Source organism: Sebastes fasciatus, chromosome 15 (genome assembly GCF_043250625.1).
Source record: "Sebastes fasciatus isolate fSebFas1 chromosome 15, fSebFas1.pri, whole genome shotgun sequence".
NCBI classification, from domain to species: Eukaryota; Metazoa; Chordata; class Actinopteri; order Perciformes; family Sebastidae; genus Sebastes; species Sebastes fasciatus.
The window spans coordinates 12,953,469-12,969,964 of NC_133809.1; the positions used below are offsets into that span (position 1 = coordinate 12,953,469).

Here is a 16,496-nt window from a genome sequence, read left to right on the forward strand (position 1 = left end):
AAAAGTGGCAGCAAATTGTCTTTGTCTGTGAAAAATACTTAACTCAAAACTGCTGGAATAACAGAAAAAAAATTCCAAGCTAAAAACAAACAATGGTTTGCTCCTAAAAAAAAAATCACACTTTGATTCACATTTATCCATAAAGTTTACTGGGATTAGATTTTTGTCAAAAGAGGCCGACCAATAAAGAGAGCGTCACTAGAATGGACACACACACACTCAGATGAATTTGTTTCTTACTGTCAAATCGTCAGGTTTTCTCTCTGGCTGGAGGTAATGCTCTGTCCCGTTCTCAACGACTGTGAAAACTGCAAAGAAAAAAAAACTAATTACTGAATTAAAACAACAACCATTTCAATAAACACGATTCACATTGGTCCTCTAAAAGCTGCAATGTTTGTTAGATCAGTATTTTCCAACTTTTTTCCTTAGGACCTCTTTTCTATCATTGAGTCAACTGACGACCCCGACTAAGCGACTATTTTATGGATATTTCATATTCTATTTAATGCATAACGATAACAGTACAGAACGACTGATAAACTGTACAAGTGACCCAAATAGTGAACGCAATATGAAGTTTGTGTAAAACAAGCAATTTGGATGAATTTTGAGCAGATTATTTCCTGTGAATATTGCATCAGAGAAGAGTTTTTTTTTTAGGAAATATAATACACTGTAATATGTTTTTTTTTTTTTATTTTCAACAATCATTCATACTTAATAGGCTTCTTTTTTATTATCCCCAATGCTTGGCCATTGTTCTATTAGCTCTTTGTATGTTTTAACTGCGTACTTCTAATGCAGGATGAGGCTGTTTAGCAGAGAGGGAAGGCTCTGTGAGTATAGCTCGTGACCTTATCATGTTTGTATCATAAATAATATTCAAAACATTTAAAAATACAAAATTTAATTCAGTTTTCTTCACAGAAATTAATGAAATGCTGAGATACAGGCCAACTGTATATATTTTTTAAAGAATCGTCTTACACCTTGCGTCTTGAAGCTTTGGCGACCCTTAGTGGGGGTCTGGACCCCCAGGTTGGGAACCAGTGTATGTATGTTAGACACATAAAAAAACATACTGATATCAATTAGAAATATTGACCTGGTGGCACTAAATCAAAGATGTCTCCTTATTGTTCTGTGGTTCACAAATATCCGTACCATTTATTTGAAGATAGTTTGATCATAGTCTTTTTTCCATTAACCGAAGAACTATCAATAAATTAGACACGTATGCCCAGGCTGAGAACATAACCTTCTTTTGTTGTGCTATATTCTCTGAAGGAAATTGTTCAACAGCATTGTAGCCACGCTCCAAATAGCATTTTCCAATACCAGTGACTACCTATGTGCACTCCACCAATCTCCTTGTGGTTCTGCTTTCATTGCTCAGAGTGAATGCTCCAGATTGTAAAGGGTCAGTGGCTTGCCCTTCAATACAGAGACTATTGTGCACCTGAAAAACCCATTCAGCCACCACTAAATCAAGAGCTGCACACAATGCAGATTAAAAAAAGAGAGGTTCAAATGTTTCTTCAGGCTTTTTTCTACAGGCTTTTCTATAGCAGGGTCAGAGTGAGCAAATAGCAATAAGAGCGAGTTCACTTCAGTGCAGTAAAGAACCTTATTTGATGTTTCATACGAGGAGAATTTGATGTTGCAACCTTCTCAGACTATCATGTGGCAAGAGCATTAGCAGTGTGTTTTTTCCCTGTGTCACTACATGGCTGTAATCCAGATGCACACAGTGTACCGCAAACAGATACTCACCATCGTCGCTGTGCTTTCTCGACAGCTCCTGCCTACTGCTGTGAGCCACCACTTCCTCTGGAACCTGATCCAAGTCACTGGTCTGCAGAGATCATTCAAGGATTATTTATTTATTTGAGTGCAGAGAGAAAGCGATAAAACAGATTAGAAAGACAAAGATAGATAGAGAGAGATTGATAGTTAAGTTTCTGAGCAGAAAACAAGCTAAAAATGCATCCACTTTCACAGTCTAACCAGCTATTTTGGAGAAAACCGTAGTGCAGCACACGTGCTGTTTCTAAGTCTGCATTTGGAAACTATTATCATAAACCCTGTTGAGATCACATTGTCTCTGCGAGCCTCCACCGACACACACACCCATTCACTAACAGCTGCACAGGACAGGAAAAGGATGGCCCAAACCCAACAGCTTTCAGATGTCATCATACGGAGGCACGTATCCAGACTGCACATACAGTTTAGCTTACATTAAAAGTGATAAGCTATGAAAAACAGATTTCCTTGTGTATTACACAGAGATGTAAGAGTGGCTGGAGAGTGTAGCTGTACACTACAATCGTCCCAGTCCATCTTCAGAGCTGTAACGTGAGCGTTTGCACTGACATCTCCCTTCATCACTGCTTGGAACCAGACTGCCTTTATTGGTAGTGTTTACAGCCCTGCAGTGGCAGTATCTATTTAGACCATCAGCTACAGTATGTCTGTTGCAGCGGGACATAATATAACAAGTATGATACATAAACTGAATTGTGATAACCTGTTTGTACATTGACAAAAAGCAGACTTGAGGTAGGAAATAGGACAAATAAAACTGAAAGTGTTAGTGACTGTGTGGACAGGGTAAAAACAAACGTGATAAATTATCCTTTTCTTACCGAGTTTCTGTGTGGAGAATCAGAGCCACTGGCCCTCTTGGCCTTCTGTGCCAGCGATGTCCCAAACCTCAAGGCCTCATACACAGGGTCCACCTTGTTGCCACAGGCTTTAGAAAAGAATGAAGACATAATAAAAAAAAAAGCTGATGGCAAACAAATGTTAAGCTTTCAGGATAGCCATGTGGTGATTTACAATACTATAAAAAGCAGGTAGGTAAATCTTATAAAACAGCTCAAGTGGAAAAGTGGTTCTGGAGGAGTGTAGTAAACATTTCGGTTTAGAGCACGAACACGGACGTGAAATCACTATGGTGATTTAAGCTGCTCACCGATTGGCATGACTTCTTTGATGCAGCCGTACTGTTCCTGGATCAGTAATGGAGAGCTGTAGTACCGCCGAAAGCCTTTTGGCTGAAAGACAGAGGGGGAAAAAGAGAGAGAGAAGTGACAAATCAATATGCAGCGCCACAGGCAGCACAGCAGCCCGACACTGAAATACTGCACATAACTCTGTTTAGTCTGACGTTTCTGAGCACAACTGACAGGCATTAAGCTTTGCCACACTGGATGTCCGACATCACTGTTTGGATGAATCACAACAGCTATATTTCACACTGCAGACTGAGTAGACTGAATAGTGTCCAATAAATACCTGAAATTTATTTATACGTAATAATTCTCAATATAAACTCACACAGTGGTGGTCAAACAGTCTAATGTGCAGCATTGTGCTGTGTATGAATGTGCACAGCGCTCATTTTCATGGTCGACACTAATTTAATATGTTTGAGTGTTAAGAACCAAACATTATGATTAATTCTCATTAACTGCTAGTTAATATAGCTAAAAGTCAGAACAATTTTATGCAAGAAAAGGAAATAAAAACATGTATAAGTAATTAATTAATGATGAACTTATCAACAACAATCCATATGAATTTATAATGAGTAATGAATTAATATTTCATAAACCTGCTGTGGATCAGCTATAAGTAATTGGTAACTGAAATAATAATTTATTTATATTTGCAATCTTTCAGTTTCGTTAGCATTCAATTAATCTGTTGTAAGAATTACAGGTAAATATAAAAAAAATATTTGGGATATAAAATAATCACTTATTGAGTGAATGAAATATTTTACAAATTTAAAAACGGTAACAGCAAATTACTATAAAAAACATATTATTGGAAAAAATACATGTGGTTTAAATACACAAAAACAGTTAAATATACAGAATTATTAACCTTTATGAACCAATTTGGTAACAATAGTAATGGTTTCATGTGTTTTTCTGATTTTTTTTTTATGTAAAGCGACAGACTGTAGCACTGTGCCCAAGATAAATTTACCCTCAGGGGCAATAAAGTGTTATCTATCTATCTCTAATGCAAATGATTAATGCATTACTTATTATACCAGTAAAATACTGATTAGCATTGTGAAACTTGCAGCCTGTAAACAAACTACGTCCTTCTGTATTAATTCAGCAAGATGTGAAGTGCACAACCCTGAATTTTACCAGAACACAGCAGCTATAATCGGTACCTACAGAATCCGTTCATGGGGAGTGGCAGGAACTGTGTTTATAGCAACGTACTGCAGCAATGAAAAACAAGACCGGTAGATTGCTCGAGAGTTAGAGAGAAAGAGAGGGAGGGTGGAGTGGAATACAGATGCTGAAGGGGCTGTTGTTGTTTACAAAATGACATCAGACCAAGTTCACACTCAATACTGCACAATGCCACAGCTGAGGCACAACATTAGTTCTACTCAATTTAATGAACTTTAAGCACATTATTGTTTGAATGAAGAATATTGATGGCTACAGTTATAAATTGTGTAGCACGATAATAAATGATTCTTTGTTGCATACAGAGTTGAACATTTCTGGAAAGGAAAATGTGTCTGCCATGCACCTGACTAGAAAGAAACTGACTAGTCTTAAAGTCATTTATCATGCCCTCCTTCCATCTCCAAACATTTATCATTTATAAATCTATTACCTTCCTGTGTCCTATCCAATCAATACTTCCTCATCTGTTTTGAATCATTCTTAAGTAAAGAAGACAGAAGATTGAATCTCTCCTCAATCCCTGCGAGTCATCTGCAGCACATTGGGTGATGATTAATGTAAAATGTCTTCAGCTTTTGGCCATATTTTGATTTCTGGAAGTTGTCCTAGACAAACATTCATCCAGTTCTTTACTGGATCGGGGTTGGAGGCCCACATCTCATACTGTAGGACAGAATGCCTTTTTTCTTTTTGTTTACATTTCATGTATTCAAGTGGCAGGTGGTGAAATCTGCATTGCTAATCAGTCGTGATTAATTCTTCATTTGACACTTCTGATGATGAGACGGCTAAAATAAGCAACCCTTGAGTTCTTCAGGCGATTCTCGAGAACTTAGATGTCAAATTTTCGGGGGCAAACTCATTAAGGGATCTGGTTAATTTGGTTACAAACAAAAGACGCCACGCACTGTGACTGACAGTGACTTCATTTACTACACTGATGTTGTGACAGCAGTGATTGTAGGTTTTGGGGAAATCTGAGGAAACATCATTGTGGCCTTTCTTATGTGTCTCTTTAATTCCCAATATGCATGTTTCTATTCATCAAAAGTCATGTCGAGAACAGAACTCCAATTAAATATTTTTTTCATGAACGAATGTTTCAGGCAGCGCAGAACAATGTTACAACCAAGCACAGGAAAGTTGTACAACAAAACCCACTGTTATCAGTCTGCACTAAGGAAATATATCTGCCTGAAACATCTGTGCATGAATAAATAATTTAAATTAGAGAGCTGTCCTCTTTGTGATTTTTGATTTTGAGCATTCGGCACTCATCCACACATAAAAGAGCTGTTGTCAAAAATGGATTTATGCATTCCTATTCATCTGCCATGGTTATGGGTGCATTATTTCTTTGTTATCTGGGAAATTAAGTAGCTATTAATACTGTGCATAAATAACATCGTGCAATCAATCTTTGTAAATGTGTATTTTCCCATTCCCTATCTTGAGAGGTACTGTTTCATCTCACAGACAGTGAGAAATGCATCAGAAGCTTTTAAATACTGGGGGAGGACATTCACATGGTGAATGTTTTCAGTGATCTGTTTTCTGTCAAACTCTGAATCAACTTGTGTACAAACACATGGAAAAACTGATAATTGACTGGAGTTGTCAAGACTGAATCTAATCAAAAACTGTGTGAGTGGTCAGCTCTTGTTAGCTAAGTGACCAACATCTTGTTTCTGCAAACTTTATACTGTACACAACCATAATAACAGGAAAACATTGTGTGTTTGACTCACAAAATAAACTTATTCCTTCACAGAGTCTCTGAAAAGCATAAAACCTAGTGCTGTCAATCGATTCAAATATTTAATAGAGATTAACTGCATGATTGTCCTTGATTAATCATTATTAATCGCACAATTTTTATCTGTTCAAAATAAATAAGGGAGATTTGTATTTAAGTATTTAATACTCTTATCAACATGGGAGTGGACAAATATGCTTGATTTATGCAAATGTATGTATATTTATTATTGGAAATCAATTGACAACACAAAACATTGATAAATATTGTCCAGAAACCCTCACAGGTACTGCATTTAGCATAAAAAATATGCTCAAATCATAACATGGCAAACTGCAGCCCAACAGGCAACAACAGCTGTCAGTGTGTCAGTGTGCTGACTTGACTATGACTTGCCTCAAACTGCATGTGATTATCATAAAGTGGGCATGTCTGTAAAGGGGAGACTCGTGGGTACCCATAGAACCCATTTTCATTCACATATCTTGAGGTCAGAGGTCAAGGGACCCCTTTGAACATGGCCATGCCAGTTTTTCCTCGCTAAAATTTAGAGCAAGTTTGGAGCGCTATTTATTCCCCTTTGCGACAAACTAGTATGACGTGGTTGGTACCGATGGATTCCTTAGGTTTCTAGTTTCATATGATGCCAGTATCTTCACTCACCTTTAAAACTAAGCACGCTTCAACCTCCGAAATTGCAAGTTGCCTTAATGCGTTAAAGAGATTAGTGGTGTTAAAACAAATTTGCGTTAATGCATTATTATCGTGTTAACTTTAACAGCCCTAATAAAAACATGAATATTATTAGCTGATTGTTGCCAAACCTGAAGGTGAAGTAATGTTATGTAACCAAATAGCTGAACCACAAAGGCCTGCCTGTTAATACCACCATTTCTTTTAAAACTACATTTGTTATGAATTCATTGTCACTGTTTCAGTAAGTACAGAAACCTAATGAAGAAATGGTGATAAACTGGTTTTGAGGTTTATAAAGATTTAGAGCACGAGATCACTTGAGTTCTTTGCGAAAGGGTTCTCAAGCCAAGAGAAACAAGCATGGCTGCAGAAGTGTCCAAGTTTAGAGTAAGTTGAATTTAGAGCTATACTCCACTGGGGAAACTTCCCTTTTTATGCTTGACCTCTCAACCTCATTTTCCACTCCTGAGAGCCGATCATATCTTCAAGCCTCATCCCTCAGGCATCTAGTGGAAAGACGTCACAACGGGAAAGGAGAAGAGCTGCCTGTACGGGTTACATATCCATATCATTTCCATGTGACATCCATGACCTTTATTCTTGCTGATTACGAACGAATTAAGAATTACACAAACTCAACTTATTCCAAATTTCCCTCAAGTAATTCCAGCCACATTTTCTCAAGGGCGGTGTAGCCAAGTACTGTGAGGAACAAGGTAAGAAAAGGTAGAAAATCACACATAATGTGACCTGACAGTGTTACAGTGTCTTTAGTGTGGGATGTGTGCGGATGACTAAAGAGTCTCAATTCAGTCCTGACTGCCAGATTGCTGGACTGCTATGGAAGTAAAAGCGATGAACGTTTCTTGGCGCTGGCTCTCGCTGGTGTAACTAAACCCTCCCCCAGTAAAAACACTCAGCCCTCCCCAACAGACCAAATCCAAATGGTCTCATTATGATGTAGGTTCACACATATGATGAGGGGCGATGGTGATTGTGAATCATATAATAGCCCACAATCTCAATTATCATCACCCAAAAATGAGGACAGGCTCCCAGAAAGTGTCTTGCTGGGTGGGAAAACGAGATACAATGACGATAACAAGACTTGATCTCTCAGTCTATGATTTTTAAGTTAGGATGTTATTACAGTACAGGGTCATTACCTCTGACCTGTGAGGTAATAACACTGAAAAGCTGACTTATTGACTGTACCAACTAGCAATTAAATAAATTCCCCTACTCAATAAGACAGTTTTGCTCCAGTTCTTAATGTTCACACATAAGCACATTGAAATCAGCTCTAGCTCTTACCTTAAAGGACCAGTGTGTAACATTGATATAAAAGCTGACATTGAATAATAAATGATGTGATAATTATTCCAAAGATTCTTTTATACCCCTAATATCACAAGTAACAAAGACTCAACTTGCATATTAAAAAAGAGACATCAAGGCTGAGACTGAAATGCCAAACACATCATAACACTGTTACGTGTGACATCTTCAAAAGTGGTTGTGAAGTCGCCTCGGGGTGACTGTATTGATCCTGATTTAATGTTTTATGCTGACAGCAGCACGGCAGAACTTAACGGAGGTGAAGAGGAGGTCGTCATTTTTGTAAATAGTGAGCTGAATCGCTATTATCTAACAAACAGACAGACAGAGTGATGATATAACGATGATGAGGACGATGACGAGGATGGATGGCGGCCACAGATGAACCAGCACACTCACACTTAGAGTGTGATTTCTGAATAAGCACATTTTGGTGGGAAACGGTCAGACAGCCAATTCTAATCTGTCTGTTTTGGTTTCATAATGACATCAGTGATTATAAGCTCAGAATCTCCCAAACTGTTGTCAGCAAAGAGGCAAATGTACTGTCTACTTCATGTATTGATGTCTTGTGTTATTCTGTGTCATGCATCTTACCAGTTTGCCCATGCAGCGCTGCTGTCCCACTCCATTCTCACATTTGTGGTGGAGGCTCATCTTGCAGGCTTTGCAGCGGAGGCCGTGCTTTGCCGTGTTTCCCGCCAGGAACACCACATGCTTGGCTGTTGTACCTGATACGCACACAGAAAAAGAGGCAACAGGTTCAGATCGGTCCTGTCAGGAACTGGACTCAAACGGTGTTCCTAAGTGAACAGCAAAAGTGCACACAAAAAAGGCAGAGGAAATGGAAAATACTGTTCAGAAAGCCATCTCATTTATTTATTCAGTGACGTTACACACTTATTCCTAGCCTAGAGTTTCTGGAGTCTTTCCCAGCATGCACTGGGGAAAACCTGTGAAGTCACATGTGGAACATTTTAACAGGGACAAAGTTTAGCAAATGCGACACATGATGTGCACTTCTACTAAACTGTTTGAACCAAACTGACTGTAAATGAGCCAGAGCTATCTTCAACCCATTTCAAAACCGCTGCCTGTGTGCGGCTCACTCTCACATATTAATATGTGACTCACAGTTGCTGGAATAAATGAAGATTAATTTGACTTATTTGTGAACTAAAGTTATGCAACATTGCAACAGCGAACATTCAGCATGACTGTGCTCAGTTGTGCAGAGAAGTGTGTGAATGAGTAACAAATGAATATGGCCAGAGAGATCGATGAGGAAACAAAAATGAGACCGATAGTCTTGTTCAAGGTGGAGATTGTAAAGAGAAAAGTGTTGGCAGAGAACAAAAGCTCACATGGCAACAACAGATTGCATCAATGCAGTCTTTAATGAAGATCACTGGGCTGGGGCTCTGTCATTGTGTGTGTTTGTGAGACAGAAAGAAATGCAACAAAAGAGCGAGACATGAATGGGCAGGTACAGTATGCATGAATGTGCAGTAAGTGGGTAAAACTGTTTGGGAAGTGAACGGGGAGCAATGTCACTGCAGGGAAAATCCAACTTTCACTAGTCAACTTACTGATTTAATTGGATAAATTTGTATTTGATAATCAAGAAGCTAGCCAATAGATTTAACAGGTAAATAGTTCAAGCTCATCCATTCGTCAAAAGTTCAGGTTCCTTAACTTTTTAAAGATTTAAAAGATCCTGATATTACTGTCTAGACCTTGAAGCATCACAGACCATATTCCTGCTCAGGGCAGAAAAAAAATACTGAAAATTGGGGTTGGCTGTAAATAAATAAAAAAACTTTCATATAGCATTTCATATAAGCCAAAGCATCCACCTGTAGGGTTTGAGACTAAGTTACCCCGGGGAGGAAGCTATCATCACTCCCCAATCTCTGCTCTGCTGGGACCGTGTATGCTTGGAGGGAGTCACGAGGCCCAAGCTTAAAGGAACAGTGTGTAACATTTCGGAGGATCTAATAGCAGAAATGGAATATAATATTCATAACTATGTTTTTTCATTTTCATCCAGAATGGACAAACCAAACACTAGAGAGAGCCTTTCGCGTTTTTATGTTACATGAAGGCCACCGTAGTTCATCCTCACAAACCATAAAAGGAGAGAGGGGTTCCTGAGAAGTCAAATGATCTCTAAACCATCATTAAGTTGCACATAACATAACAAAAAACACCACTTGCAGCCAGCCAGCAGTGGTGTATCATTTGACGGTCATTCCACATTAACAAGAGAGGACAGTGTTACCAAGTCCCAGTGCTGTTATTAGTTGTAGTCTGGCAGCTATGCACCTCCAGCTCTTTATTGATCAATCAATGAGCATGAGGCCAGCTCTGGCCCACACTCTGCCTGAGTGCGTTTGAAAATATGGACGTGCATTGATCTTCTTCAGTGGGCGTTAAGAGTGCAGGGAGAATATAAGTTTCATCACTGAAAGTGATGTAGAGTTGGTAGAGTTTTTTGTGCAAGCAAACACTGTCAGCATTTCAATCAAGATTCAGTTTGATGAGCAGGGTGAAGAAGGACACTGTATACAAAACCAAGCAGAACACCTGATCCTCGAACAAGACAGCAAACACAAGATCCTGTGTACTTAAGGTACAAAGCCCCTCGTGTAGTTTACGCATCCAACAGGGGGGGAAAACAAATCTCTGCTTGCTCTTCACGTGCTGTAATGTGAACTGGTGTCACGGCTATCTGGAGCTGCGCAGCAGTGACAGGAACCCAGTACAGGATCTCAGTAATGGGTGGAAAACTGGATCTGTATTCCCCATTTAAAGCTCTTGTGTTGCTTGGCTGAGCCTCGCTGCCACAGAGCTGGCGGAGTTAATAAACCTGAGACGGAAACCGGGAGAAATGTGATCCCGGCCTGAACCCCTCATCGGTCAGCCAAAGATCGCCACGACAACAACAGCAGGAGATGAGGCAATGAGTCTCTGCGAAAGCACAGGAGCAGGAAGCAAATGAAGCCCTTGTCAAGGAGTTGTTGATTGGCTTGTTGTTGAGCTGACTCACTCCAACATGGAGGAATAATGAGACGCCTCCATGTTAACTCGTAACTACTGTGTTTCAGCAGGCTGATTCAAGAAACTGACATTTTCGACTTCCTTCAGTAATAGCTGGGTAATGACGTTAGTTTGTGTGTGTTTAGGTGTTTTTTCCTCCAGGCTCAGAGAAGAGTCCAGGACCTTAAGCCATTACAGCTGTGGGGGAAAGTGAGTGACAGTGCTGCTCTCTCTGGCATTTGCTTTCTTGGCTACTCTTCTTTTAAAGCCCATTTTTCATTTATACAACACTCCGCCAGATTTTCCAAACCTTCTTCATCTTGCCTTTTTCCCACACAGTCTTTCTCCCTCAATTTCCCACTCTTCCTCTCCTTACAATAGCCACATATTGATCTTTTAAGCCACTGTTCTTACTTCACGCCTCCTGATTTCCTGTGCAAATAACCTTCATCATGACAATAACTCCTCCACCTCCTGTTCTTCTTAAGCTCCTCCAAAACACTGACCTGAGCAGCATTCTTTGGTGTATTTGCGTACTTTAATTAGTTTCTCCCATTTGATTTTCTTTTTTTTTTACCACTGAAAACCCATTTCCCCAGCTGGAGAATTGAGGAAATAAGGGCTAGAATGCTGAATGCATTGCTATAGGTGGAGTATAACTGTTTATACGTGTCCATCTGTGATCAGGGGTCTGAAATGAACTGTATAGGACACAGATGTGGCATTAAATTGGGCTAAGTTGTGGACAAAACAAGACATTTACTGACGTCATCTTGGGCTTTGGGAAACACTGATCTGACATTTTTCACAATTTTTTGACATTTTATAGACCAAACAACTAATTTATTAATTGAGGAAATAATCAACAGATTAATCAACAATGGAAATAATCGTTAGTTGCAGCCCTACAGTATATTCTACAATGCATTTCAATGGTGCACTGGTATGAGAGATATTTTCAAGACATGGCAGACAATGTCAGCTGTCGATTGTAACACTAACATGAATCAATGCGGTATGAGTGGAAGTGCAAGGTCGTCACATCATGCGGCTGTTATATCTTGTGACCGAGAGAGATAAATCAATACTGACACCCGCTAGTATACACCTCTTACACAGTAAGTGTGTGTGTGTGTCTGAAATGTCTGTGCATGTATGTGTTAATGCAGGAAGGATTAGTAAAGCCTCAGTTAGCGGCATCACTGCCATATCTGTCTACTAACCAACCCTGACCTCTGACTCTCAGATTAATTTCTCTTTGGGGTCCACCAAACCTGTACCTGTCATGTGTATCTGGGGATTTCATAGCACAGATTAGTGCATGCTAATCAAGTGAGATTACTTTCCCATTCGTGGTGAATATAAAGTTGTCTTATTAATTAATCCAAGAATTTGGATGTCTTGATTTGAGGCATTTAAGGGATCTTGTAGTAAACTGCTTACTGCTTAAACCCTAAAAGTTGATGCATGGTATCAGTGATTACTGACTGATTTTCCATCTGCATATATCCCTCATACAGTATGTACTTTTACTGTACAGAGTATAACCCTACAAGCTCTTTGTGTGTTAACTTAAAGCTGTAAATATTGTATTTTTTCAAGCCGGAATTGTAAATGATATTTCACCCTCTGTCAGCCACAAGTAACCCCCCCCCCCCCCCCCCCCCCCCCCCATTCACTCATGTAGACATTTACTTAATAAGCCATTTGCTGCATATACTGTATCTCAGCATCAGCCTAGGCGATCAGACCATTTTTATGTACCAGAGAAACTAATTCACTGTGGTCCTCGCATCAAGGACATTTGCTTTTATGGACAAAAGCTGCGCACTGCACATAGCATTCAGCCCGTGTAATGAAAAAGAAAAAAACATGGGTGAAACACAATAGGAGTGAGAGTAACCTTGGAATAGATAAAGGAAAATGTGGTTAACTCAAATGTGCACACTGGCTACATTTCTTAATTAAGTTGCAATGCTACGCCTAGCTGCTTCTTCTTAAAGGCTCTGCCCACCCACACAGGTGTTTTCAATTACTCTGGCTGATTAGACTTCTACTCAGGTGGGTGGAGCTGCGCTGCTTAACTCTATGAACTAATAACAATGATGACAGTGTGAATGTCCCACCCTAACAGGTGCAACTAAACTAACAAGAAAGTGAGGGAGACGTCAATCACACAGTCCTGGGAAGAGATCTAATCAGGCAACGTAAGTGAAAACACCTGTGTGGTAGACTTTGCATGTAAAGTGGCTTTACCTTTCTTCTATCAGCCTGAAAGACTGAGAGTTTAAACTGGCTTTGACTAGATTTTATATCCTAAACGAAGTCATCTCTCATTTGTCTCTTGTAACAAAGTAGAGTCAAACAGATGAAGTGTTGTCCTTGATCTTTGTAGTTGTGTTGTAAAATATAATGACTGTTTTATCCTGTTCAACAGAACACAGTGTATGAGCTAGTCTCTTATATACCGTACAAGGGGCTTTAAAACAAAAATGAACGCCTCCAGAAAAATGGCAATATGTTTATTGCTCTATTAAATATTCACTAATCTAGTTCTGCTCTACCTTCATCAAGTAAACCTAATGAATGAGTCAGTGAGCACTATAATATAATTCAGCCATTTCTATTATGGATGACACATTTAATTTGTACAGACTTTCATATAATGAAGGATCCTCCTTTGGGAAGAAGGTGGGTGTTTAATGTTTCTAGGCTGCCGTTTGCAATATTAGCATATAGATCTGCGTATTAGGGTGTGTAGGGTGTATCATAAATATATGGGGATTGAAAAACCTTTTTACTAAGACAGTGACATTGATTATGACATTGATCCTAGAGGTAAAATGAGTGTATATTTCATTTAATCCATTAAAGATCACCATATCCTTTCTATATCCAATTATATACTACATATATTCATTTTAAGTGGTTTGTTTCTATATTGTATTTGGGTTTATTATATCTACAGGATGAGACTCATGCATAAATTAAAATCTGTACTTAAAACACTTATTTTGTACTTGAGAGAAGAACCAACAGTGTTGTTTTGTGCACACAGAAATGTATAAATGTGTATTTAGTTTACAGTGCACTAATATTCATCATTCAATTACAAGTATTTTCCATTTCACACAACTTTATCCACCTTTATCAATGTTATAAAACACTTGTAAACAATTATTGCACTATTTTAACTCCATAAACATCTAGCAATTTATAATGAATGGCTATTATGATTTAATAATCACAGTATGCTTGTACTATCAGTTTGAGTCCCCTTCACCACAACTACTATGTCTCTCTCTCTCCTGTGTGCTGCACACACACATGCCCGTTTCTGCTACACCGTAGGGACCAATGACTTGAAGCAGCCTGATGGGATCCGCCCTTTCTGAAGGGTCTAGAGACATGATTTTAACTGCTAAAATCATGATACATTTTTGTGAACACGAAAATGTCTTGAAACATCAAGAACTCTCTGAAAAACTAAAAACCTGAATCCTGGTTTCTTCCAAAGAATAAAACTGCTTTGATGGGAAGTTTAATGATTAAATGGGTTCCCGCGTTGATTTTAAAGGGACTATTTGTAACTTTCAGAAATGCTTGTTAACAGCGACACCTGTGGCCGTTAAGTCAACGAAAGTCAGCGTCGGGCTCGTGCTCGCTCTACATAGACATGAACGAGCATCGCTCAACACAGTGAGGCGACACACGTCAGCTAAAACCACAATATCATTCTATATTTCACCTGCTTAGCAGTAATTTTAGCTGACCAGACGAAGGTTTCTCCATGAATCACTGCTGATACTAATGTTGGCTTTTCCTGTCTCAGCCTCCGGGGCTGAAGCAGGAAGAGAAACGTTATCGTCTCCCGACTGCGCCCGCAGGGAGACACTGGCACCCGGTTGGAGACGACAACGTTTCTCGCTGCGGAGCCCCGTCACTTCACAAGACACGGAAAACCTCTGTTGGTCTGGAGGAGCTGCAGCATTTTATTTCTGCACAAACATCCACTGTACATTCACTAGATATTCTCAGAGCTAAGCTAACTCTCCTGCAGTGTGTAGTGAGCGCGCATGCACGTCTAGTAGAGGTGGAGCGAGACAGCGAGAACGAGCGCGGTGTGTGAGTCAAGGCAAGCAGGCAGAGGAGAGGAGACTCCGGCCACACGTGAGCGCGCATATGCGAGCGCGCTATGCATATGCGAGCACGCATATGCGAGCGCGCATGGGATCCTGACCTGGTATATTTATACCTGTAAAAAGTTACAAACAGTGCCTTTAAGCAAACTAATTAGATAACATAAAAGTCTGATCACATAAAAGTGCACAGATTGTAATAATATTAATAAAATATGAAGATTATATGATTACACACAGTTACACACTTTCTCAGGAAAAAGTCCCCACCGGTGCAAGTTCACACACCGCAATACATACCATCCATGACCACTAGGGCACATACTAAGTAGTGAAAATCAAATCTGTGGGGACCATTTTTTTCCCCTAAAAAAAACGGCACGAGGCATATAAGGAGGCTGTTTTCTATTGATTGCAATGCTCGTGCCTGTGGGGACCGAATCCCCACGGGAAAAATCGTTCCCTATGGCATGAGTGATATGTCAGGTCATGGACCCCACTAGGATAGAAATACAAACGTACACACACACACAAACACAGGCACACAGAAAACCACCCTCCACCCTCTCCCTCTCTCTGCTGACAACACTGTGTTCTCATTAAAGCAGGACAAATGAAGAGGAGGGCAGCATCTTTTTTCATGAGTGGACCAGAGGGCTCAGCACCTATCACAGTGACACTGACATCATATTTCCATTACCAACAGACCACCAGAGACCCATTTCGACCACTGGACGCGCCTCACTGGCCATGCCACATAAAACACACCAGTATAAGCAACAATGGTTGTAAACATGTAGAAATATGTTTTATGGTGAGATGAACTTTAGTTTTACTTAAGTAGTTATAAAGCCAGTATGGTTTAAAAACAATATAAAAACTGCTGATAGCGAATAGATTTGTTAGTCCTAATGGGAAATGACAAGAAATCTGTGTTTCTTGCAGAAGTGTATGCTTGTCAGGATGGAAAAGCCTCTGAACAGCATTTATCATTGGACACTAATTCTCTGCTTCTTGTAGTTACGGGGCATGGAGGTCAAATGTGATGAACACCGCTATGAATTTGATTTACAAAGGTGGGAAACACAGATACCCATGGTAAAGAGTTTGTTTGTCTGCTCAAGAGCACTGTAAACTAGTAAGTGTACAGGTTTACCCAACTAACATTAAACCAGCATTAACTGATTTTTTTGGCCAGCAGAAACCAGCTGTAAACACAACATTGACGTATTATCTTCGAAGTTGATATTGCAAATTTGTTAGAAAACAGTTGCTTATTTACACATCCATTAGATATGAAGT

At 39.5% G+C, this 16,496-nt stretch overlaps 1 protein-coding gene across 2 annotated transcripts in view; it reads right to left on the reverse strand.

Moving 5' to 3' along the window:
• Positions 1 to 16,496, reverse strand: part of stac (SH3 and cysteine rich domain) — a 34,070-nt gene that overhangs the window by 11,116 nt on the left and 6,458 nt on the right. For both annotated transcript variants that reach the window (XM_074660712.1, XM_074660711.1), the window contains 5 exons: positions 8,614 to 8,747; positions 2,981 to 3,062; positions 2,652 to 2,758; positions 1,777 to 1,858; positions 241 to 308 (listed from right to left, as the gene is read on the reverse strand). In XM_074660712.1, the coding sequence (XP_074516813.1) occupies positions 241 to 308; positions 1,777 to 1,858; positions 2,652 to 2,758; positions 2,981 to 3,062; positions 8,614 to 8,747 (473 nt within the window). The remainder of the gene's footprint in view (positions 1 to 240; positions 309 to 1,776; positions 1,859 to 2,651; positions 2,759 to 2,980; positions 3,063 to 8,613; positions 8,748 to 16,496) is intronic.